At 41.9% G+C, this 26,060-nt stretch overlaps 1 protein-coding gene across 11 annotated transcripts in view; it reads left to right on the top strand.

The window, feature by feature from the left end:
* RALYL (RALY RNA binding protein like) overlaps positions 1-26,060 on the top strand; it is an 826,242-nt gene that overhangs the window by 781,472 nt on the left and 18,710 nt on the right. For 7 of the 11 annotated variants that reach the window (XM_061439477.1, XM_061439476.1, XM_061439472.1 and 4 more), the window contains one exon: positions 3,714-3,935. The exons of 1 other annotated variant lie outside the window; for it this stretch is intronic. In XM_061439477.1, the coding sequence (XP_061295461.1) occupies positions 3,714-3,928 (215 nt within the window). In that variant the 3' untranslated portion in view covers positions 3,929-3,935. The remainder of the gene's footprint in view (positions 1-3,713; positions 3,936-26,060) is intronic. 3 more of the 11 variants (XM_061439475.1, XM_061439474.1, XM_061439481.1) reach the window with 1 other exon arrangement.

Here is a 26,060-nt window from a genome sequence, read left to right as displayed (position 1 = left end):
GTCTTAAAATGCCAACACCAGGATTTGAGAGCCGGAGCATTTGAACAAGCATCGTAGTGACCCAAAGTGGCTAGAAGGAAGGGCATCAAGTGATAAGTACAAACTTAGGAGAAAGAGTAGAAGATCGGACCAGAGTAGCAAATCCACGTGCCCTCCAAGGGATCGTGATATAGACGCCGCAGAGTAGAGCATATGACACGATTAATGCCAGAGGAGTCCAAGCTTTTCTGTGCTCTCTCTAGTCTGCCCATCCTAGCTTTTTTTTAAATTTAAAATATAGTTTATTTTCATACTGTGTTATCTCCAAGTCTACAGGAAAATGATTCATACTTTTTTTTCTATTCTTTTCCATTATAGGTTATTGCAAGATATTGAATATAGTCCTCTGTGCTATACAGTAAATCCTGGTTGTTTATCTGTTTTAAATATGACAACTTATATCTGCTAATCCTCTAGTCCTGATTTATTCCTTCCCTCCCCTCCCTTCTGGAGACCACAGATTTTTCTGTGAGTTTGTTTCTCTATTTGTATTGGGCTGGACAAAAAGTTCAGGTTTTTCCATAAGATGTTACTGGAAAACCTGAGCAAACTTCTTGTCTAACCCAATACATAAGTTCCTCTGTACTGTTCTTCGATTTCAAATATAAGTGACATCGTATGACATTTGTCTTTCTTTATCAACTTTCAGCACTTAGTCTGATAATCTCTAGGTCCATCCATGGTGCTGCAAGAGGCATTATTTCATTCTTTTTATGGTCAAGTGTATTGCATTTTGTGTGTGTGTGTGTGTGTGTGTGTGACGTATCTTCTTTATCCATCATTTGTTGATGGACACTTAGGTTGCTTTCATGTCTTGGTTATTGAAAGTAATGCTGCTGTGAGCATTGGGGTGCAAGTGTCATTTCCGATTAGAGTTTCCATCTTTTCTGGCTATATGTTCAGGAGTGGGATTATATGTATAATCAGGAGTGGATTATACGGTAACTCTGTTTTTCATCACAGTTTTTTCTCAGCGGGTACTAGTCACATGTGTGTAGCTTGGTCAGCCTCAGTTAAAGGTCTGGAACTGCAGAAAGCAATGATATGTGAAGAGAGACGAGATGAGTAAAATCTCGCAATTTTCAGTAACAGTTAAGTTCACTGTGGTTTTGGTTGTATCTCTTGCCTAATTTACCTTTCTTTTAATCCAGATATTTAGGTTACTTTCTCTAGATTAAACTTTTTTTTTTCTTTAACCTATTTCCCTATTTGTAAATAAAATAAATAATTTTCTAGGTTTAGGGAAAAAAACCTTGGTTAGCTCTAACAGTAACCACTTTGCAGTGATCATAGGACTTTCTGTGTAAAATTTATTTAGATGTCAGAGAAAAGGGGAGAATTTATGCCTCTTGCTTCCATCAGAACATTCAGATATGCAAATGAAGATAAAATGTATAGCTTTCAAAGCAGAGTTTACATCATCATATTGTTACACAGAAAAATCTGAAGCTAACAAGTTGATTTTAAAAATCTATCAAGGAATAATATATAGTCCGCATCTATACATGTAAAGTAAATGTGAAGAGAAAGTGCCTAAGTGTTGTCATTTTAAAATGCCTCTACTAATTATTTTTAGCCTTAGTTTAATCAGTCAGCTCTTTTCTTCTGAATAACCTCAGTCCCACAGGTTTTTTCACTGTTATTCTCTGGTCTTATCAGCCTTCTTGTTTCAGACTTGTTGGTTTTGTTATTGTTGTCTTAACACATTCGCAATGAGATGTATACCTTTTTATATGTAACAATACACATTTATGTTATCTTCCATAGTCTGCAAACACTTCCCAAAAATAAACTTCATTAATCCTCATAATCTACATATTATTTTGAAAGCTTTTTTGTACTTGAGGAAAGGTCAGCTTAATATGTTTGTATGGCCTGACCAAGTAGCTAAACAGACTCAATCCTCTGTGTATAATTCACTGGTGAATAACTAAGCTGGAACTAGTAGTCTGTCCTGGGCAGCAGGGCCAGGGCACAACGCTTCTGTCTTCTTTTCAATACATAAACTTTATTACTTGAAGATGTAAAATGCAAGAACTCATTTAGAGGCATCATCACCATTTTTCCAACAGCATTTGCTTACTTCATGTCTTTGTGTCTCATCTTGGTGTTTCTTGAAATATTTAAATCCTCCACCAGCAAAATGATTATGACTCACTGAAGGTTCAGATGATGAATACGATTTTTCAGCCACAAAGTATTTTTTAATTAAGGTATGTACATTGTTTTTAGACATACTGCTGTTGTCACCTTAATAGACTATAGTGTAAACATAGCTTTTATATGTACTGAGAACCAAACAGTTCATGTGACTCACATTATTTTGATATTTACTTTTTTGCAATGGTCAAACTGAACCCACGGTATCTCCTTGACATTACACCTGTATTTCATAAGTAACTATTATTGCAATTTTAAATTATTTATAGAAGAAGATCTCTGCTTATTTGTACATAATGTTTATCCATTTATTGATTTACATATTTGCAAAGATTTGTTCTGAGTCACAATGTATATGACAATGTTTATTTCTTTTTTAACCCATATTATGAAAGAGTCCAGGAATGAATACCCCCAAAATATTTTGGCCCTATAAACTATCCTTACTGCTATAAAATATAAGCCCACTCAAAATGTAACATCTTTTAAAACTCAAAGCAAATATTTGGGTAACCATATGATCAAATAATAATAGCCAAAATGAGTGAAAAGCACCCAGCTTTAGGGATAGTTATGTACACATGGGAATAAGAGAAGGAAGTACCTAAGAATGATCTCATTTATTCAATACTCAATCCTTCCTGATATTTTCACAAAAGATGAAAACCAGCCACTAGGGAAAATAATTATTTTGTTGTCTGCATAATTCCCAACTTGGGCAAATTTCTGTTAATGGAATGCGCACACCCTGGTATTAGAAAGAGTTCTCTTCATGTAGAATGTAGCTTCATTTGTTGAGCACTTATTATTTGCAAATCACTAAGCACTTGGATCCACTACTTGAAGTGGTATCTATCCCCATTGTGTGGGTGAGAAAATGGAGGCATAAGGAGGGTTAATCATTTAAGAATCCCAAAGCTGGTAAGTGATGAAGCTCTTGAACCTGGCCCTCCAACCCCAGAATTTTAACCATTGCAGTTAATCACATCTCCCAACAAAATTTAGAATAAAATATCAAAGGATTGGTCACATGGACATGCTGTCTGACAGTCAACATACCTGTTTTTGCACTTTTTTCCTCAGTGAATTTTTGTCTTTTTCACTTGGGTTTGAACTTATCAATGAGCTTTCCTCGTCCTCCTTCCTTGAGTGAACAAGTTCTACTTTTATCTGATTTCCCCCTTTTTTCTTGCTGTATTTTCTCCTCAGAGGAAACGTTCTGATATAGCCAGAAAGATTAATCTGTTTATGTAAATCTTTGTTTCTTTGTATACACAAACCCTCTGGATTCCCCAAACTTCGCTAATTCTGTAACACATGATTACCTGTAAACACATGCCTGTATATGAACATAATTTACACAACTGAATTAATTTGACCTTAGCATGACTTTGTCTTCCTCACACCCTTCATAGTACGGTGTTTGCCCATTCCTAGTCTGCTTTTTCATGGTTTATCCAGTGGCTTGTGAGCACCCCAAGGTAGCAGTCGTTTGCTTTCTCCCCCTCCTCCAGAAGCTCAGAAGAAGCAGCTGGAAGCCAGTCTAGAGCTGATCCAGGATGAGTGTGTGTCAGAGAACGCGGACCACTCCGCGGAGGAGCCTGTAGAGGGAGCGCCCGACGCCGACGGGGAGGAGCTGACCGATGGCGTGGAGGAGGACTTCGACGAGGACGGGGCTCACGAGCTGGTAGGGAACAGTCCCGGCATGTCCGCAACCGGTTTGTTGTAAAGCAGAGGTGAATTCTCCGGGGCTTATTTCTTCCTCCTGTGCTCATGCTTAAGGCACACATGGACAGTGCTCTGCACATAATAAGTGCTCAATATACTTTTGCTAATTTCAAATATGAGGGAACAAATGAATGAACAAGAACATTATAGGTTAGAATTATATATTCGCAGTCTCAGATGAAAAATTCTCCTTCTCAAGTGCTTCATCACAACAGGAATCTTGCGTTTGAGCCATTACGCATGAGCTGCACGTGGGTATGAGATCCTGGCAATGAAAGTCATCTACTGCAAGACACATGGCCCTCCTCCCAGTTAGCAGTGTCACTCACTGATGACGACTGTATTGGTTACATGGTCAGCAGCCCTGTGCACTCTGCTCACTACGGTTGCCCTTCAGCGTGAGGCCAGTTTATCATCCCGTGTCTGTGCTGCTTGACGACCAGCTCTTATGAGCTGTAGATTTAAGACCTGATTCTTTACATGTTTTATTTCCCCAATGTTGTATAACTGTACTGCTCATTTCCAGATGTTCTTTCCTGTATAAACACACCAGGGAAATACATGCTGGTAATATTGGTAAATATATGCTGATGAGGATGCTATTTCTCATATTTTATCAGCCATGAAATTAAATATGCTATCTTTAAGGGGACTGACTAATACAAATGATGAGAAGGCAAATGTGTGTGTGTGTGTGTGTGTGCTGCCAACTCTCAAATATATATGGACTGCTTATATTAAACTTGACTTAATCCTCGGTAATACCAGATTCCCATCTGTTTGAATACCCACTGTTACTGAGGTAATTTTGCTGTGGTTGTTGTTTTAGCATGGTAACTACCCTGTCCTTGTTTCATCTGTGGAATTCTGTATTGATTTTTTAACATTCCAAATCTGTTTAAACTGCATGGTACCTTTATTTAAGCTTTTGAGATAGGAGCCTTTAACAACTATTCTTATTTCTACAAAAGTCTGCCTCAGTTTGAAGGGTTTAAGTACCTGTTTTTAGACTGTTTGGATTTCTGGAATCCATTGAGCAGGGACTAGAATGAAAGGCTGACGAGTGTCTCTGCTCCTCCTCAGGCAGGACTTTAATCCACCAACACAAGCTCCTCAGCCCATTCCAGTCCGACTTTTGTTGTCACTGTCTCAGCGTGACTGCTCTTGTTGAGGTCTCAGGACGCTTCCATGATGTCATTACTAAAGGTTGCCTCTCTGTTCTTATTTTAATTTACCCCTCAGTGGAATTTGGCTAGAAACTGTTTAGGAGAATTTCTCAGAATACCAAATGCTCATTCTTACCCAGCTGTACTAGAAACTTTGCCTCCACATCCCCACTTTAAATACTGAAGTCGCCCTGGGCTTTGTCGTGGGTCACCTTCTCTCTCTACACACTTTACCAATGTAACTTCATCAAATACCAGAGCTTTAAGTACTATTTATAGGCAAGAGATTTCTAAATCTAACTTTCTACTTCTTATCTCTTCCTGGAATTCTAGACTCAAGTAGATGCCTATCTCCTCAGAGCTGTTCGATAAGCAGTTGAAACTTAACATGCCAGAAACATTCTTGATTTTTCCAGCCATCTTATTCCTTTCCAGTATTCCTCATTCTCATACATAGCATCATCATCCACACAGCTGTTAAAAACCAAAAAGACTGAGATTACTTTTGATTTGTTCCACCTATCCCCATTAATTCTACCTCCAAATCGTAGCCCAAAGCTAGTTACATCTCCAGTACAGCTAAACTGATCTTTTTGCTTTAGCCCATGCAATCCATTCTCTGCACAAGAAGGATAAAAGTCATTTTAAACTGTAACCCAGACAATGCTGCTCCTTTGCTTAAACATCTACTTTTTATAATGCTTTTTATCATATTTCAAATCAAAATCCCCAAGTGTGTGAATTTAAATTATGATGAAGTCGGGTGGAAGAGGCCAAGAGAGACAGAGAACATGGTGAGAAAAATGGAGAAACTCCCTGGTGCTGATAGGAAAGAAGTCTAGGAACCTTCGACATAAAGAGGAACACTGTTTCATTGCAACAAACTGTATTAAGTCTGAGGATGTGGTGGCAGGTCCTTAAAGGAGTTCAAGCACGAATTAGAAGTCAGAAAGTGATAATCTCTGAAGCGTGAGTTGTTCAGTCGCTAAATTGTATCCAACTCTGTGATCCCATGGACTGCTTCCCTGACCTTCACTATCTCCCTGACTGTGCTCAAACTCATATCCATTGAGTCAGTGATGACATTCAATCATTTCATTCTCTTTTGTCCCCTTCTCCTCCTGATCTCAATCTTTCCCAGCATCAGGGTCTTTTCAAATGAGTTGGCTCTTCACATCAGGTGGCCAAAGTATTGGAGCTTCAGCTTCAGCTTTAGTCCTTCTAATGAATATTCAGGGTTCAGTTCTTTTAGGATTGACTGGTTTGATCTCTTTGCTGTCCAAGAGACTCTCAAGAGTCTTCTCTAGCACACAATTTAAAAGGATCAATTATTTGGTGCTCAGGCTTCCTTATGGTCCAACTCTCACATCCGTACATGACTACTGCAAAAAACATAGCTTTGACTATATGGAATTTTGTTGGCAAAGTGATGTCTCTGCTTATTAATATGCTGTCTAGGTTGGCCATAGCTTTTCGTTCAAGGAGCAAGCATCTTTGAATTTTGTGGCTGCAGCCACCATCCACAGTGATCTTGGAGACCAAGAAAATAAGGCCTGTCACTGTTTCCATGGAGTGAGGAGAGATGGGCATTATCACAGGTTTGAGGAGAATTGAGAAGATTTGAAGAAGCTAATATGAAAAGCATAGAAGACCACTAATTTGAAAATATATAAAGATTGATGGTTAATGTTCATAGCTAGTTGAGGTTAAAGACCAAGAATTAGAGTACTCCTCTAATTCTGCAAACTTTAAGGTGGATCAGAAGTACCTGGAGCTTGTTAACTCCCATTCCAGATAGTTAAAAATGCAGATTGCAGTGTCCCATTCCAAGCATCTCTGATGAGTATGCTGAGTGTCTCTGTTCAGTTCAGTTCAGTTCAGTCGTTCAGTCGTGTCTGACTCTTTGTGACCCCATGAATTGCAGCACGCCAGACCTCCCTGTCCATCACCAACTCCCGAAGTTCACCCAGACCCAAGTCCATCGAGTCAGTGATGCCATCCAGCCATCTCATCCTCTGTCGTCCCCTTCTCCTCCTGCCCCCAATCCCTCCCAGCAGCAGAGTCTTTTCCAATGAGTCAACTCTTCACATGAGGTGGCCAAGTACTGGAGTTTCAGCTTTAGCATCATTCCTTCCAAAGAAATCCCAGGGCTGATCTCCTTCAGAATGGACTGGTTGGATTTCCTTGCAGTCCAAGGGACTCTCAAGAGTCTTCTCCAACACCACAGTTCAAAAGCATCAATTCTTCGGCGCTCAGCCTTCTTCACAGTCCAACTCTCACATCCATACACCACAGGAAAAACCATAGCCTTGACTAGACGAACCTTTGTTGGCAAAGTAATGTCTCTGCTTTTGAATATGCTATCTAGGTTGGTCATAACTTTCCTTCCAAGGAGTAAGCGTCTTTTAATTTCATGGCTGCAGTCACCATCTGCAGTGATTTTGGAGCCCCCCAAAATAAAGTCTGACACTGTTTCCACTGTTTCCCCATCTATTTCCCATGAAGTGATGGGACCGGAAGCCATGATCTTCATTTTCTGAATGTTGAGCTTTAAGCCAACTTTTTCACTCTCCACTTTCACCTTCATCAAGAGGCTTTTGAGTTCCTCTTCACTTTCTGCCATAAGGGTGGTGTCATCTGCATATCTGAGGTTATTGATATTTCTCCCGGCAATCTTGATTCCAGCTTATGCTTCTTCCAGTACAGCGTTTCTCATGATGTGCTCTGCATAGAAGTTAAATAAGCAGGGTAACAATATACAGCCTTGACGTACTCCTTTTCCTATTTGGAACCAGTCTGTTGTTCCATGTCCAGTTCTAACTGTTGCTTCCTGACCTGCATACAAATTTCTCAAGAGGCAGATCAGGTGGTCTGGTATTCCCATCTCTTTCAGAATTTTCCACAGTTTATTGTGATCCACACAGTCAAAGGCTTTGGCATAGTCAATAAAGCAGAAATAGATGTTTTTCTGGAACTCTCTTGCTTTTCCCATGATCCAGCGGATGTTGGCAATTTGATCTCTGGTTCCTCTGCCTTTCCTAAAACCAGCTTGAACATCAGGAAGTTCACGGTTCACGTATTGCTGAAGCCTAGCTTGGAGATTTGTGAGCATTACTTTACTAGCATGTAAGATGAGTGCAATTGTGCGGTAGTTTGAGCATTTTTGACACTGCCTTTCTTTGGGATTGGAATGAAAACTGACTTTTTCCAGCCCTGTGGCCACTGCTGAGGTTTCCAAATTTGCTGGCATATTGAGTGCAGCACTTTCACAGCATTATCTTTCAGGATTTGAAATAGCTCAACTGGAATTCCATCACCTCCACTAGCTTTGTTCTTAGTGATGCTTCTAAGGCCCACTTGACTTCACATGCCAGGATGTCTGGCTCTAGGTCAGTGATCACACCATCGTGATTATCTGGGTCATGAAGATTTTTTTGTACAGTTCTTCTGTGTATTCTTGCCATCTCTTATTAATATCTTCTGCTTCTGTTAGGTCCATACCATTTCTGTCCTTTATCGAGCCCATCTTTGCATGAAATGTTCCTTTGGTATCTCTGATTTTCTTGAAGAGATCCCTAGTCTTTCCCATTCTGTTGTTTTCGTCTATTTCTTTGCATTGATCGCTGAAGAAGGCTTTCTTATTTCTTGCTATTGTTTGGAACTCTGCATTCAGATGCTTATATTTTTCCTTTTCTCCTTTGCTTTTCACTTCTCTTCTTTTCAAAGCTATTTGTAAGGCCTCCCCAGATAGCCATTTTGCTTTTCTGCATTTCTTTTCCATGAGGATGGTCTTGATCCCTATCTCCTGTACAATGTCACGAACCTCATTCCATAGTTCATCAGGCAGTCTATCTATCAGATCTAGGCCATTAAATCTATTTCTCACTTACACTGTATAATCATAAGGGATTTGATTTAGGTCATACTTGAATGGTCTAGTGGTTTTCCCTACTTTCTTCAATTTAAGTCTGAATTTGGTAATAAGGAGTTCATGATCTGAGCCACAGTCAGCTCCCAGTCTTGTTTTTGTTGACTGTATAGAGCTTCTCCATCTTTGGCTGCAAAGAACATAATCAATCTGATTTCGGTGTTGACCATCTGGTGATGTCCATGTGTAGAGTCTTCTCTTGGGTTGTTGGAAGAGGGTGTTTGCTATGACCAGTGTGTTCCCTTGGTAAAACTCTGTTAGCCTTTGCCCTGCTTCATTCCATATTCCAAGGCCAAATTTGCCTGTCACTCCAGGTGTTTCTTGACTTCCTACTTTTGCATTCCAGTCCCCTATAATGAAAAGGACATCTTTTGGGGGTGTTAGTTCTAAAAGGTCTTGTAGGTCTTCATAGAACCGTTCAACTTCAGCTTCTTCAGCGTTACTGGTTGGGGCATAGACATGGATTACTGTGATATTGAATGGTTTGCCTTGGAAACGAACAGAGATCATTCTGTCATTTTTGAGATTGCATCCAAGTACTGCATTTTGGACTCTTTTGTTGACCATGATGGCTACTCCATTTCTTCTGAGGGATTCCTGCCTGCAGTAGTAGATAAAATGGTCATCTGAGTTAAATTCACCCATTCCAGTCCATTTCAGTTCAGTGATTCCTAGAATGTTGACATTCACTCTTGCCATCTCTTGTTTGACCACTTCCAATTTGCCTTGATTCATGGACCTGACATTCCAGGTTCCTATGCAATATTGCTCTTTACAGCATCGGACCTTACTTCTATCACCAGTCACATCCACAGCTGAGTATTGTTTTTGCTTTGGCTCCATCCCTTCATTCTTTCTGGAGTTATTCCTCCACTGATCTCCAGAGCATATTGGGCACCTACTGATCTGGGGAGTTCCTCTTTCAGTATCCTATCATTTTGCCTTTTCATACTGTTTATGGGGTTCTCAAGGCAAGAATACTGAAGTGGTTTGCCATTCCCTTCTCCAGTGGACCACATTCTGTCAGATCTCTCCACCATGACCTGCCCGTCTTGGGTTGCCCCACGGGCATGGCTTAGTTTCATTGAGTTAGACAAGGCTGTGGTCCTAGTGTGATTAGATTGACTAGTTTTCTGTGAGTATGGTTTCAGTGTGTTTGCTCTCTGATGCCCTCTTGCAATACCTACCATCTTACTTGGGTTTTTCTTACCTTGGACATGGGGTATCTCTTCACAGCTGCACCAGCAAAGTGCAGCCACTGCTCCTTACCTTGGAGGAGGGGTATCTCCTCACCGCTGCCCTTCCTGACCTTCAACGTGGGATAGCACCTACAGGCCCTCCTGTGCCTGGGCAGCCACCACTCCTTGGATGTGGGGTTGGTCCTCCCGGCCGCCGCCCCTGGCTTCGGGTGTGAGGGCGTGGGGTAGCTCCTCCTGGCCGCCGCCCCTGACCTCAGACTTGGGTAGCTCTTCTCTGCTGTTCCTGCTCCGTTGCAGCCTGGCACTCTCGGCCGCTGCCCCTGACCTCGGAAGTGGGGTAACTCCTCTTGGCCGCCGCTCTTCGGGCATGGGGTCCTCCCGGCTTCTGCCCCTGACCTCAGACATGGGGTAGCTCCTCTTGGCCGCGCCTAGTGCGCCGGTCGCAGCCGCCGTCGCGCCTGGTGCGCCGGTCGCAGCCGCCGCTGCAGAGTGTGTCTGAGACTTCACATTTCTAACAGGTTCCCACATCGTGCTGCTGCTGACAGTCTGGGGAGCTCTTTGAGAACCGCTGTTACGGAGGCATCAGCCAGCATAGCTGTGAGGTTCTCTCCATCAGATTTTATCAGTTGGATTGTCAAATAAATCAAACACAACCAATAAATAGAGTCGAGGACGTAAGCAAAAAAGAGTGGAAATCATGGAATTGAACCTGAGCAGGGAAGTCAGGGAACAGAAGAGGGGACTAAGAAGAAGAAAACAGAGGCATAGAGTGAATAGAAGCCCCTATAGTGGGAAGGACAAGAGGAAAGAAGAGGAAATAAATAAGAGAAAAGTGATGGCTGTCCTCAGAGAGTGAGAGAATTCAGAGGTGTTGACAGATAATGAGAAAATCCATGGGCAGGGCTGATGGAAGTGGGATCAGAGGAAAAGTCCCTGAATCAGGAAGAATTCAGGAAAGCGAGGGGCTCGGATGCAAGACGGCTCATCTACATGTGCATGAGATCACTCCAAGTATTAGCTAGGAGTAAGAGGAAGACAGAAAATGCCAGCTGTCGTGAAAAAGATAGCAAGGCCCATTCTAGTCCCAGACCTGTCACTGTCTGATCCAGTCGATTCACCTTCATTGTAACTTCTCTCTCAACTTTCTTATTTGCAAATAGCAAAGTTAGATTGAAAATTTCTAAAATCAGTTCTGTTTGATCTTTCCTCTGAGTGAATCTGTGTTCCAGGAACACTGTTTCTGAAGGTCAAGGGTTTAGCATGAAGCCAGCGGAACAAAGCAAACCATGGTGTTCGGTTTATGCTCTAAAACGCACAGGAAGTAACTGATTAGAACTCTTGCTGCTGGAGGTTCTCAGGTTCTTTCTCCCTCAACCTCTGCTTTATAACTGGGGGACTTAGCTAATGGGAGGTAAGGACACTATCTCCAGTATCTCCTTTTGTTCCTAAGCCTTGTAAAATAATGAGTGAGCGTGAGTAAATTCAGTCCCTGTGGTGTAAATGGAGACTGCAGAGTCACTCCTAGGAACTGGCCAGGAGAAAATTCCCTGTTCTACTGTTCTCTCTTTTCCTGACCACATGATCTGAGTCATCCTTGGTTCCTAGAAAGGAAAGACATGTATCTTCTCTTTTTGAAGGGCAGATATGATTACAGATTCAGCAAGAATATAGTCTATCAATAATTAGGTTTTTAGTGCCTACAGTTGTAACTAAAAAGAAGAGCTGGTATCCATGTGCTTAGGCAGCTGCTCAGAGAAAATCTAAAATGAATGGGAAATAAGACTTGTATCTTGTACAATAAACAAGGGAGATCCAGCAAAATGTGTTAGAGGAGTAGCCATAAGTGGTGGCACCCCTTGCAGAGCTTGTGAAAAGCTGATGGCGTGAACACTAAGCTCTATGCATCGTCTAGATCTAAATATCCAGTTAGTGGGTTCCATTTCCACTAAGCAATCCATTCAGTCTACATTTAGGGGCCTGTTGTGTGTGAACCAGGTGCTATAAAAGCTGTGCAGATAGCTAAAATTATTGCTTTTCTATAAAATGAAATATTTAAGTCAATGGTTCTTCTACTCCAGTAGCTTAGTGCCTGGAGAAGACTTATTTCCTTATGTAAAAGTAGTAGACTTGGACCTGGTAATTTATGAGAAGTCAGCCAAGGCTAAAAATCTGTGACCCTACAATCATCTATGCCCATATATTTCATTAGTGCCTGTAAGTTAAGGTTTGAATATGTTTTAAATTGAACTCTAGATCTACACATTGTACATACAATTATCAAACTGCTGCCATACTCATTTCTGAATAAACCCACTAGCAAATATTTATTGATTGACCACTAATGAGATTTTTGCTATGGGAATAGTGACAGAAATCATATTTTTTCCCCTTAAGAAGGCGGTGAATTAACTGAGGATAAAGGCTATAAGAAAAACATACTAAGCAGTATATCATGATAAGACCCATATGAAAGATGCAATTTACAACTGGGGAATCACACATACCTGGGAAGTCAATGAAGGCTCCTGGCAGAAGAGATATTAGAAATTTACCTCAAAGGATGCTAAGTTAAGGAACAGCACCTGCTAACATGCACAAGAATATTCAAATCACCCTTCATTGTTTTCAGATCATTTTACGGAAAGTATATTTAATGTCCAAAATACATTAGGTGTTTCATATTATGTGGGGGTGGGAGCACGGATGGATAGACAGATAGCAAAGTAGATTTTTTGGTAAAACTACTAAAAACTTCACAAATAAAATATTTGCCTTTCAAACTCTTTTACTTTTTCCATATCCCCGTTCATATAAAATGACATAATCCATAAAGTAGTAATCTGTGGCGAAATGGAAATTCTATAGAGAAGTGAGGGCTTTGTTGTTCAGTCGCTAAGTTGTATCCAACTCTTTGCCACCCCATGGACTGCAGCACCCCAGGCTTCCCTGTCCTTCACTATCTCCTGGATCTTGCTCAAACTCATGTCCATTGAGTCGGTGATGCCATCCAACCATCTCATCCTCTGTCATCCCCTTCTCTCGCCTTCAGTCTTTCCCAGCATCAGGGTCTTTTCCAATTAGTCAGTTCTTCACATCAGGTAGCCAAAGTATTGGAGATTCAGCTTCAGCATCAGTCCTCCCAATGAATATTCAGAGTTGATTTGTGCCGTTAATTTAAAAGGGCAAATGAAATCTCCCCAGGTGCATGAGAAAAGATGAATGAGAAAGGTGACTGTGCACATCCAAGGACATCACAAACTGTCAACTTCATTCAGGAGACATTGAGAGTCTGATGAGTGTTTTCCAAAGCAAAGTTTTTGGTCGACTTATATCCAAAGGCCTAAGGTGCTTCTTAAAATGCTAATATAGATTATCTGGGGAAGAGTTCAGAAATCTGTCTTTTTATCAATCTGAGGTTTGAAATGACAGAGTGACATCAAATCCCAAAGGAAACTGTAGACAGTGCAAACATTTAAATGCATTAGAGAATTTGAGCTTTTTTGAATTCTACTTGTAATTACTTCTGCTGAGTACATGTAGTCAAATCAGGCAAATCTAGTAAGAATCCACAGTAGAATTACCTAGCTGGCGAGTCTCATACTTAGGTATGCAAGTTGAGTACTACATTAGAGTACATCTTTCAGCATTTAACAAAATATTCAACTAAGCAGTGAGTCACCTGGGCTTACAAGCTATTGAATTTCTGTGCACACTTGGGAAGGTGTGGACCGCAAATCCTGTGCTGTAATTGAAGAGAACTCAAAGCAAGCATTCTGATATACCATTGAAAAACTGCAATGCATAAAGCATTTAATCAATATTCTTGGTCTTTATGAAGTGGACTGAAAACATTTCCTTCTTTTTGAAGCTTTCTGTTTCTTTCCTAATTAAATCCGTCACCTGAACGCTCCCCCATATCCTCATGCTGCAGTCTCTTTTTAATATTGTCATTTGGACTAAACACTAGCTGGAGGACAAACAGGAATTTGGGAGGCACATTCCCAAAGGTGGTGCTAAGTGAGTGAGTTAGTGGTATGTATCACAAGGGAGCAAGAAAGTGTTTACTCAGCCTTTTGCTTTGAGTCTGTATTCAAGACCTTCATCTCGACCTCTGGCATGCCATCGTAGGCTGTCTTCCCAATCCTCCTGCCACAGATAATAAGGACAGAAAGAAAGTTTCCACCCATAGTTTGGAAGCAGTCAGGGATGACCAGTCCTGGTGCATGCGTACAGCATGCATGCCCTGCTTCTGAGGTGCAAAGGGCCAGGGCCATGACAGCTCCGTGACCAGCACTGCTCAGGGGAAATAGGCTATGGCTAAGCCTTTGATCAGCAGAAAAGGGTGTGCTAGGCTGACATTTCGGAGAAGGCAATGGCAACCCACTCCAGTACTCTCGCCTGGAAAATCCCATGGACAGAGGAGCCTGGTAGGCTGCAGTCCATGGGGTCGCTAAGAGTTGGACACGACTGAGCGACTTCACTTTCACTTTTCACTTTCATGCATTGGAGAAGGAAATGGCAACCCACTCCAGTGTTCTTGCCTGGAGAATCCCAGGGATGGGGGAGCCTGGTAGGCTTCCGTCTATGGGGTCGCACAGGGTCGGACACGACTGAAGTGACTTAGCAGCAGCAGCAGCAGGCTGACATTTCTGCTCTGGCGTCCCACCTTGGAATCCAGCCTCTTCCTCTGCCCTTTCTGTAATAAATGTTCCTCAGAGTCAATCTCACAGTAGTTTGTTTGGCATCTCCCTTGATTTCAATCAAGGAGAAGGTAATGGCAACCCACTCCAGTGTTCTTGCCTGGAGAATCCCATGGACAGAGGAGCCTGGTAGGTTACCGTCTATGGGGTGGCAAAGAGTCAGACGCGACTGAGTGACTTCACTTCACTTCTTCACTTTGCTTTGATTTCAATCATTTTTATTTTAGCTAAAGAACTCTGCTTAGACCATTAGGGTAAACTTTCATTTTCCCTGGAAGGCTAGATGGCTGGGTTGTTAAATCTGAACTCTGTCTTCAGGCTGACAGAAGCAGTTCAGATCTTCATGACTTTGGACAAGCTGGTTATCTGTGTCTTTCGTAGCCCAGAGCTCTCTGTGAAAAGTTTGCCACGTGCTTGAAGTTTCGTTGTAGGGCATTTGTATTTTGCACGTGTGTTTAACTTCATCCATTTAATCTTGTTACCTTGAATGCTTCCAGGCCTATCTAGGTGTAAATTAGATCCCGGTTAAGTTAACAGTAGAAGTCTAGAGCATCATAGGAACCCTCGCAGGGCTGCAGGACCTCGCCGTCCCCCGCCAGCCTCTCCGGTTGTTCCCGGGAGCCCGGGAGGATCCCGGCCCTGTGCGGGAGCGCGTCCCCTGCCGCCCGCCCCTCACCTGCCCGCCCCTGAGAGCACAGTCTTGCGGCAGCCCTGCTGCTGCCTTTGTGACAGAATATCTATCGCTCTGCCCTACTGGCAGACGGTGCGGACGAGGCACCAACGATGAGACACCCGCACGGCGCGCCTGGATCCGGATCCCCTCAGGCCTCCGCGTGAAGCCGCACCAGACTCAAGACTAAAACTGGGAGATCGGTAGCCCTCTCTCCCGCTCCACGTTAGACGTTACCACCCAGAGCTTGAAGCCTGAGCCTGTAAAATCTTTGAGGGCCGAGAGTTCGTGGAGAGCAGCCTCTTGAGCTGCTGCCTGAATGATTGCTGTGGCTCCCTGCTCCTCCCCTTCCACCCTCGTCCCTCTCAGTCAGTTTGGTCCTGTTGAAACTTAAGCCGGGTCATTCTGTTTAAACCCTCTGCTAGCCGTCCACCTCCTCAAAGGAGAACCGCAGGTCCCCACAGCGATCCCCACACCCCGCACCGTCTGCCCCCGTTCCCTCTCTGGTCTGCTCCGAACTCTCCCCACTCAGCCTGCAGCAGGCACACTCACCCCAGACTCACACCTGGCCCAGCTCCTGCCCTACAGCACATCTGGGGTGCCCCTGATCCTGGAGATCCGCAAAATGGAATCCACCTTGTACAGGGTTCTTGAGACTGTGTTAAATGTTTGAAGTTTATGCCACAATTTCATGTAAGTAAATCAAGAATTACCTGTACATAAGGAGAAGGCAATGGCACCCCACTCCAGTACTCTTGCCTGGAAAATCCCATGGACAGAGGAACCTGGAGCAGTCCATGGAGTTGCTAAGAGTCAGCCACGACTGAAGCAACTTAGCAGCAGCAGCAGCAAGAAAGACTTCACTTTCACTTTTAACTTTCATGCATTGGAGAAGGAAATGCCAACCCACCCCACTGTTCTTGCCTGGAGAATCCCAAAGACATGGGAGCCTGGTGCGCTGCCCTCTATGGGGTCGCACAGAGTCAGCCACGACTGAAGCAACTTAGCAGCAGCAGCAGCAAGAAAGAATTAAGATGCATGTAACCTAGCAGTCTGATGGAAATTTTTCTGGAGTGAGATAGAAGTAGGTTGTCCAGATTGAGCAAATAAAAACATAGGATACCAGTTAATTTTTAATTTCAGATAAACAATGAATAGTTTTCTAATATTATCATGTTCCCAATATTCCATGAGATATACTTGTAACAAAAGAAGTATGATTTATCTGAAATTCAAATTCAACTGATCTTCCTGTAATTTACCTGGCAACTCTCCATAGAAATAGGCTTGAATACTGGCCTTCAATACATTATTTAAGTTTTTTTAACTTCTTTTTATTGTTACCTATGAAAGTGGAATAATAACACCCCCTCATAAGGGCAGGAGGAGAAGGGGGTGACAGACGATGAGATGGTAGGATGGCATCACCGACTCAATGGACTTGAGTTTGAGCAAGTCAACTCTGGGAGTTGATGAAGAATGGGGAGCCTTGTGTGTTGCAGTCCATGCTGTTGCTAAGAGTCAGACATGACTGAACAAAATACGGCAAGGAGAGCAAACCAGTCCATCCTAAAGGAATTCAACCCTGAATATCCATTGGAAGGACTGATGCTGAAGCTGAAGTTCCAATACTTTGGCCACTTGATGCGAAGAACTGACTCATTAGAAAAGACCCTCATGCTGGGAAAGATTGAAGGTGGGAGGAGAAGGGGACGATAGAGGATGAGATGGTTGGATGACATCACCAACTCTATGGACATGAGTTTGAGCAAAGTCAGGGAGATGATGGACAGGGAAGCCTGTTGTGCTGCAGTCCATGGGGTCTCAAAGAGTCACACTGGACTTAGCAACTGAACAACATAAAGCTCTAGTAAGTTCTGAACTGAACTGGACAGAACTGAAGGATTAAATGAGATAATTCATGAAGTGCACTTAACAAAGTTTCCAACGTAATTTAAGATGTGAGTTGCAGCTATTATCATTATTAATATTATAGTTGCCATCTCATTTTGCAAATGAAGCTTTCAATAAAATATTACAGAATTTCTAGCAATATACTCTTTCATATGGAAGTTTGCGTCTTTAAAGTCTCTAGAGAGTCAAATTTGTTTGAAAGCACTTCTTATTTGATAAGAAAGCCTTCAGGAAACAAATGTAATATTCTGAGAATTATACTTTTGTTTTCATCTTGTAAAATTTTTCTTTGATTTTGTACTTGCTGGCTTATTCAATTCAAAAGAATTCCTTTTCAAGTCCTTTAATGACTTAAAAAAAAAAAAGATAATGCTAACTGTAGCCTACAGTGACATATGGCTTTTATTTTAGTTTTTGTTGTTATAGATTTGTTCTCTGGCTAATGTGATCTGGCCACCAATTTAATTTAAAAGATGGTCAGTTGTGGCTTTGAAGAATTCAAACATGTGAGAAGCCTTATATATCACATTTTCTGTGGTCATCCAGCCACTCATTCATTAAAAGAACCAAGAAATTTTTCAATGAAATAATGGAAACTCAGTAATGTACCAGATATTGTTAGTTGCTGAAGAGTCAAAGAACACAGCACAGTGGCTTCTGATTCCATAGGGCGCTCACTGGGTAGGAGAGGAACGTGCTGTAACCAGAAAAAATAAACAGATATTAACAAAACAGTGTGACAAATGCAGTTATCCCATGCATCAGGACAGTAGTGTGTGGGAAGTGAAATGACAGAGCAAATGAATCTGGACAGACTTCGCCAAGGTTGAGATATATTTGGGGTTTGGTTCTTAAAGAAAAAGCTTATACAAGGAAAACAAAGGCTTAGGTGGCATTACCAACAGAAAATGCCAAGAGGAAAGGCTTGACGTTAGTGTCTATTGGGATGTGGTTCTCAGTGGGTCATCCCAGGACCCACAGCACCATATCATGTGGAAACATTTCAGAAAGGCAGATTTCCAGAAAAGCACATTCTCAGACTCTAACTCAGACTCCCTGAATCACACTCTGGGGTGAAGCCCAGCAGTCTGTGTGTTAACAAGCCCTCTGGGTGACTCTGTTACTTATAGTTTGAAAATCACTGGACTACAACAGAGTTTACAAATCCAGGTGCACATAGAATTATCAAGAGTACCTTTTTATAAATCCCAGTGACAGGGGGCTCAGGCTGTAACAATTAAATCAGATTAAACTTGGGGGGTGGGGCCCAAGCAAAAGTCCAGAGATGGTTAAATGTGTAGCCAGGGTTGAGGACCCATGAGATAGAGCACACAGTACATGAAGAAAGATGAAAAGGCTCTTAACCAAAGAAGACAGAGATACGTAAGAATTCACTCGAAACCATTAGTATTTGTGAAAATAAAAATTAAGCCAACAATAAAGTAACATGAAACACCCTCCCCCAGAGTGGCCAAAATTGACTGGTAGGATCAAATGCTGGCATGTTGGCAAAGATGCAGAGTGCCGAAACTGTCCAACGTGCTTAGGCAGATTCGATGCAATGTATCTAGAATATTAGAATGTCTGGGAATTTCTTATAAAACTAGACATAACTGAGGCAGCAGTTCAACTCCTAAGCATTCAAAAGAAATGAAACTATGTGTCTAGGAAGTACTTGAATAAGAACCTTTTAGCAGTTCTACTCATAGTATCCCAAAACTAGAAACAGTTCATCAGTAGGACAATGGATATATAAAGTGGGGTCTATTCACACAATGGACACTACTTAGTAATAAAAGAGAGCAAACTATTGAGAAGTGAAACAATGTGGGCACATTTTAGAAACATTATGCTTAGTGAAAGAGACCTTGTACAAAAGAGTAGTGTGTGATTGCCTTCATGTAAATAGAAGTTGCCTGAAATGTAAGTTAGGAGTGGAGACTGACTTTCCTGAAATGGCATTCTCTTCCTTGTTCTGGTGAAAATCCATTTTTATTTCAATAAAAATAAATTCCTAATGCCATACCCTCTAGAAACCTTCCTGATACTCGCAGAGTTAATTGAGTCCTCCGTAACCTGTGCAGAACCTTATTCAGACACTCACTTCATTGCTGCTACTACTTTTTAAAAATGTCCATTTCCACCCCTTGCAGGCTGGATGGTTTCTTCTGGTTTGGGATTTCTCGTGCATAACCCAGCCTTGATCATCTGGCAGGGCATAGGGATGAGTGAGGTGGGTGGAATAGAGGGATGCTGGATTACTTGACAAAATCTGACGCATTATATCACACTTCTGGGTATACGCTGTCCCTCCCTCCTTGAATATCCTTCCCCACTCTTTTTTCCATCTGACTGGTCAACACATGCTGTCTCTTTAAGACCTGTGTTGTATGTCGTGACTCCGTCCCTGCACAAGGTCCCAGCCTGTTCTGGACACCACTGGGTTTGCTTCTTTCTTAGACCCCACTGTATGGGCTTCCTCACACTTAACTTGCTTTATTGTGATTAGCGATTTCCTTTCTTTCTGGCTCACTGATTTGTGAATTTCTCAGGGCCTGTTTTCTCTGGTGTTATTCCTTAGTGTGGTGCTTAGCACGTGCTAATGTTAATGAATATTTCTTAAAGAAAGAGAGAAACATATCTTCAGACTACCTCAAACTGGGAGTGCTCTTATCATTTTTAAGTACATTTTATTGTTTTATGTTCTAAATAACACAGGTGTGTTGCCCTCTGTGATTTAGAGCAATATTATACAAAGCAGAGGAACAAACAGTTTTCATTATAACTTACGCACTAGGTCGTTCAGGCAGCAACCTGCACTGTTGAGGCACTGAGGAGGAACGACAGCAGGAGGCTTAAAACCACACATCACAGTCAGCACGGCAGTGTTCACTCTGTTGTGTTGGTTTTCTGTGATTTTGTATTATTACCGCCCGTGAGGGATAAAAATGCAAATTTAAGTAACCCAAATTTAGTTCAGTTCAGTTAAGTTCAGTCTCTCAGTCGTGTCCGACTCTTTGCGACCCCATGAATTGCAGCACACCAGCCCTCCCTGTCCATCACCAACTCCCGGAGTTCACCCAGACCCAAGTCCATTGAGTCAGTGATGCCATCCAGCCATCTCATCCTCTGTCATCCCCTTCTCCTCCTGCCCCCAATCCCTCCCAGCATCAGAGTCTTTTCCAATGAGTCAACTCTTCGCATGAGGTGGCCAAAGGACTGGAGTTTCAGCTTTAGCATCAGTCCTTCCAAAGAACACCCAGGGCTGATCTCCTTCAGAATGGACTGGTTGGATCTCCTTGCAGTCCAAGGGACTCTCAAGAGTCTTTTCCAACACCACAGTTCAAAAGCATCAATTCTTTGATGCTCCGCTTTCTTCACAGTCCAACTCTCACATCCATACATGACCACTGGAAAAACCATAGCCTTAATTAGACGGACCTTTGTTGGCAAAGTAATGTCTCTGCTTTTTAATATGCTATCTAGGTTGGTCATAACTTTCTTTCCAAGGAATAAGCGTCTTTTAATTTCATGGCTGCAATCAACATCTGCAGTGATTTTGGAGCCCCCAAAAATAAAGTCTTTCACCGTTTCCACTGTTTCCCCATCTATTTCCCATGAAGTGATGGGACCAGATGCCATGATCTTCGTTTTCTGAATGTTGAACTTTAAGCCAACTTTTTCACTCTCCTCTTTCACTCTCATCAAGAGGCTTTTTAGTTCCTCTTCACTTTCTGCCATAAGGGTGGTGTCATCTGCATATCTGAGGTTATTGATATTTCTCCCAGTAATCTTGATTCCAGCTTGTGCTTCTTCCAGCCCCGCGTTTCTCATGATGTACTCCGCATATAAGTTAAATAAGCAGGGTGACAATATACAGCCTTGACGTTCAGTTAAATTTGAAATTTAGTTAGGAAAGCTAGAACACCAAGCTTTAAAACAAACAGAAACTAAGTTTCCCCATCTGCAATTTTTAAGTCCCAAAAGTATACAAAAAAAAACAAAAAATTACAAGTTCATAAGAAAATAAATTTCAGAGAATTCAAAACTAAAGTATGCCCAAATAAGTATACTAGATGTTATGATTCCAACTTCAGCTGGAGGGCAATGTGGTCTCTAGAGTTAAGGAATTTTGAGATGTTAAAAGTATTGGGGTAGACAGACAATTTCCAAATGGTCTCTCTACGAATGTTAAGAGGCAGAATAATAAATCTAGTCTCTCTACTAATGTGAAGAGGCAGAATAATAAATCTAGAGTATAGACTCAAACAAAATAAGATATTTTCACAATCCCAGAGCTTCTGTGAGGAGAGAAACAAAAGATGAAGAGAATGGTACTGAAGTCCTTTAGAAATGAGAGGCAGTCCAAAAATAAGTCTTAAGTGTACAAAAAGATGGGAAAAGCACTGATTTTCTAGTAACGCTGTAATGTGCTGGAGGGAAATAGAGCAATCTGAGGTACTAATGCTGACAGATTTCCAAAGGCTAGTTATGAGAGTTGTTGGAGAAATAAAACAATTCTGGCAACAAAAAGACCCTAGGCTACCAATATAGAAGAGAAAGTGCAATTTCTTGAGTAAACTTTCACACATTTGCATGCATGCAAGCACCAAAGTGACCACAAAGTTAATGTCAAAGAAAAATTGCACTGTATATAGACTGTACTAAGAGTTAAGGTTAGGAGATGATTTATTTTAAAGAATCATTGCAAGGAAAGATGGAACTATTCTGATAGCCTTGAACATAAGATCTGTGAGTATCTCCAGTCAGGCCAAATGGGTTTTTCTTTTAATAGAGAGAGTAAACAAAACTAGAAAGAACTGAATGTTAGGAAATGGGGTGAATGGCAATAATGGGAGCAGCCGGTTTTCCGGGAGGGATTCTTTCGGAGGGACTGTATACTGGCTCAGGTTGATGTTGGGCCAAAGTTCAGTGTCCTGGAAGGGAGAAGTTTATCCAAAGTTTGGTTAATGAGAATTTTGTTATCATTGATCAACAAGGATAAAACAGATTAGCTAGTCATTTATGGGTTCAAGAATAAGAATTCTCTGTGTCTACCTGTGTCATAGGTAAACAAGGAAACATCAGTGATCTTGCCAGAATCATAGTGGTTCTTTGCAGGAAACATTTCCCAAAACACAGAGGGTGAAATAGTGGCCAGTGGGGGCGTGGGGGCGTCGGGGTAGGAGGCAGGATTCTTGATCATCACTGTTTCTTAGGATCACAGGGCTCAAGTAAAATTCGACATTATTATGTAGGCTTCCCTGGTTACTCAGACAGTAAAGAATCTGCCTGCAGTGTGGGAGACCCAGGTTTGACCTCTGGGTGGGGAAGATCCCCTGGAGAAGGAAATGGCAACCCACTCCAGGATTCTTGCCTGCAGAATCCCATGGACATAGGAGCCTGGGGAACTGTAGTCCACGGGATTGCAAAAGAGTCAGACACGACTGAGTGACTAACAGTTTCACTTTCAGAGGTTATTTGGCCCATGATTTTGGAGATATCTCTACGCTGTAAACATTCGAGAGTAGAGTTAACTCCTGTTGAGATTTATTCCTGTGTCAAAAGTTGCAAGAAGGATCCAGATTCACTTGACCTCCAAACAGACACTCCAAACAACAAAAGCGGTGAGGGGAATTTGATTCCTTCATCCTTTTTATTTATTCATAAGTTTTATTTATTAATTTTTGTTTGCTCTGGGTCTTTGCTGCGTGGGCCTTTCTCTAGCTGCAGCGAACGAGGACGACTCTCTAGTCATGGCCCAAGGGCTTCTCATCGTGGTGGTGGCTTCTCGTTGCCGAGCACAGGCTCTAGGCACAGGGGCTGTAGTAGCTGTCTTCAATCTGAATGCAGAGACTCCAGTCCAAATAATCAAACACACACACACACACACACACACACACACAATGAAGTTTTATCTGTGGAAAAGAAGCATCCTATTCTGACTAACTGGGAGACAACCATTATTCCATTAAGGATGAGTAAGATTCTACACACTCATATTGGTAACATAGGATTCTTAAAGGAGCCCTTCTGTGTGGTCTGCTCATAATGCCTGTTTTTATGTCAAAAGGATAAAACCCATGCTGTCGTTCTCATGATGTCTAGCCAAACATTAAGTCAATAAATTCTTACAAGATTTGAAGAGGCAAAATTATCTTTCTCTTCCTATAAATTATTCCCAAATCCCAAAGGCCGAAAGCTATTGAAAAGAGGATCCTCAGTGACACTGAACTTTATGAAACATAAATAGTTGAGCGTAGATATATGTTCTTCCATTCATGCCATCTTAATTCAGAAAGCTAGCAAATACTTATTAGATGATTATTATACACAGGCACTATTTTAAGCACTGGTAAAAGAAAGTGAATAAGAAGGAAAAAACCTCTTTGGGGAAGTAGCTGAGTGGAAGTTTACGTTCTGGTTAATTGGTGCTCAAGCTCAGTCACTCAGTTGTATTCAACTCTTTGCGACCCTGTGGACTATAGCCCATCAGGCTCCTCTGTCCATGGGATTTCTCACCAGGCTCCTCTGTCCTTGGGATTTCTCAGGCAAGAATACTGAAGTAGGTTGCCACTTCCTCCTCCAGGAGATCTTTCTGACCCAGGAATCAAACCTGTGCCTCCTGTGTCTCCTGCATTGCAGGCAGATTCTTTGCCACTGGGCCACTGGGGAAGCCCTATATTCTGCTGCTACTGCTGCTGCTGCTGCTAAGTCGCTTCAGTCATTTCCAACTCTGTGCGACCCCACAGACGGCAGCCCACCAGGCCTCCCCGTCCCTGGGATTCCAAGAACACTGGAGTGGTTTGCCATTTCCTTCTCCAATGCATGAAAGTGAAAAGTGAAAGTGAAGTCGCTCAGTCATGTCCGACTCCTAGTGACCCCGTGGACTACAGCCCACCAGGCTCTTCCGTCCATGGATTTTCCAGGCAAGAGTCCTGGAGTTGCTCACTCACTCAGTCGTGTCTGACTCTTTGCGACCCCATGGACCACAGCACGCCAGGCCTCCCTGTCCTTGACCATCTCCCAGAAATGCTCAAACTCATGTCCATTGAGTCAGTGATGCCATCCAGGTGTTGGGGGAGTGTGTAATTTCTTTGGTTCTGTCTTGCCACAGCTAAAATTTGAAGTGGCAAACCAGTGTTACAGCTCGGTTACAGCTCAGTTTTATTTGGCAAACAATGAAAAATACATCCTCGAAGCATGAGGGTGAGCCGACCCAAAAAAAAAAAAAAACGAGCAGAGAAGACAGAGGCTCAATCTTGGCTCCTCTTTTTGTATGTTTTTCTCCTCCCTCTGAGCCTACCCTCTATAAACTGAGCTAGGTAGGAGGGCCATTTCTTTCACCTGAGGTTCTCACTCCAGTCCTTGGACCTTCCTTTGTTCTATTTTCTTTGTTCTATTTCCTTTGTCTTTTAGCCACTGCTATTTTGGACTCCTTTTTCCTATTCTAACTACCTAACACAACCGTCTCATCCTCTGTCGTCCCCTTCTCCTCCCACCTTCAATCTTTCCCAGCATCAGGGTCTTTTCTTAATAAGTCAGTTCTTCACATCAGGTGGCCAAAGTACTGGGGCTTCAGCCTCAGCCTGAGTCCCTCCAAAGAAATCCCAGGGCTGATCTCCTTCAGAATGGACTGGTTGGATCTCCTTGCAGTCCAAGGGACTCTCAAGAGTCTTCTCCAACACCACAGTTCAAAAGCATCAATTCTTCAGTGCTCAGCTTTCTTTATACTTCAACTCTCACATCCATACATGACTACTGGAAAAACCACAGCTTCGACTAGATGGACCTTTGTTGGCAAAGTAATGTCTCTGCTGTTTAATATACTGTCTAGGTTGTCTTTTCTTCCAAGGAGCAAGAGTCTTTTAATTTCTTGGCTGCAGTTACCATCTGCAGTGATTTTGGAGCCCAAGAAAACAAAGTCTGTCACTGTTTCCACTGTTTCCCCATCCATTTGCCATGAAGTGACTGGATGCCATGATCTTGGCATTTTGAATGTTTAGTTTTAAGCCAGCTTTTTCACTGTCTGCTTTCACCTTCATCAAGAGGCTCTTCAGTTCCTCTTTGCCTTCTGCCATTAAGGCAGTGTCATCTGCATACCTGATGTTATATAGAATGAGGCTAACATTCTAGTTAGAGACATATTCTAAAACATATTCTTCAATCTGAACCTAGTCCATAAAATTAATACAATCACTAGAGTATTCAATTAATATAGAGTATTAAAATAGAGTATTCAATGAACACTTGAGTGTTCACTGTTAAGCACTCCTTCATTATTTAAATTTTAACTTCCAAATTAAAAGGTCTACTTGGAATTCTCTGAAGAAAATGAATATGATAGATACTTTAGATAGAGGGCCTGTGAAAGGTGAATAGAAGTATAAGTACAAAGTGAATTCTGTTAACCACCAGTAATCACCTAAATTTTACCTTAATGAAACTAGTACTGAAAAATATGTGATATTTAAAGCTACTAAAATTTGCTAATATTTTTTAAATTTTTTAAAATTTTTATACAATTTTAAAGTGCTGCTTTCCTTTTACAGTTAT

Source organism: Bos javanicus, chromosome 14, assembly GCF_032452875.1.
Source record: "Bos javanicus breed banteng chromosome 14, ARS-OSU_banteng_1.0, whole genome shotgun sequence".
Taxonomy (NCBI): domain Eukaryota; kingdom Metazoa; phylum Chordata; class Mammalia; order Artiodactyla; family Bovidae; genus Bos; species Bos javanicus.
The sequence above is the reverse complement of the archived record's forward strand: the minus strand, read 5'-3'. Positions and strand labels throughout refer to the sequence as shown.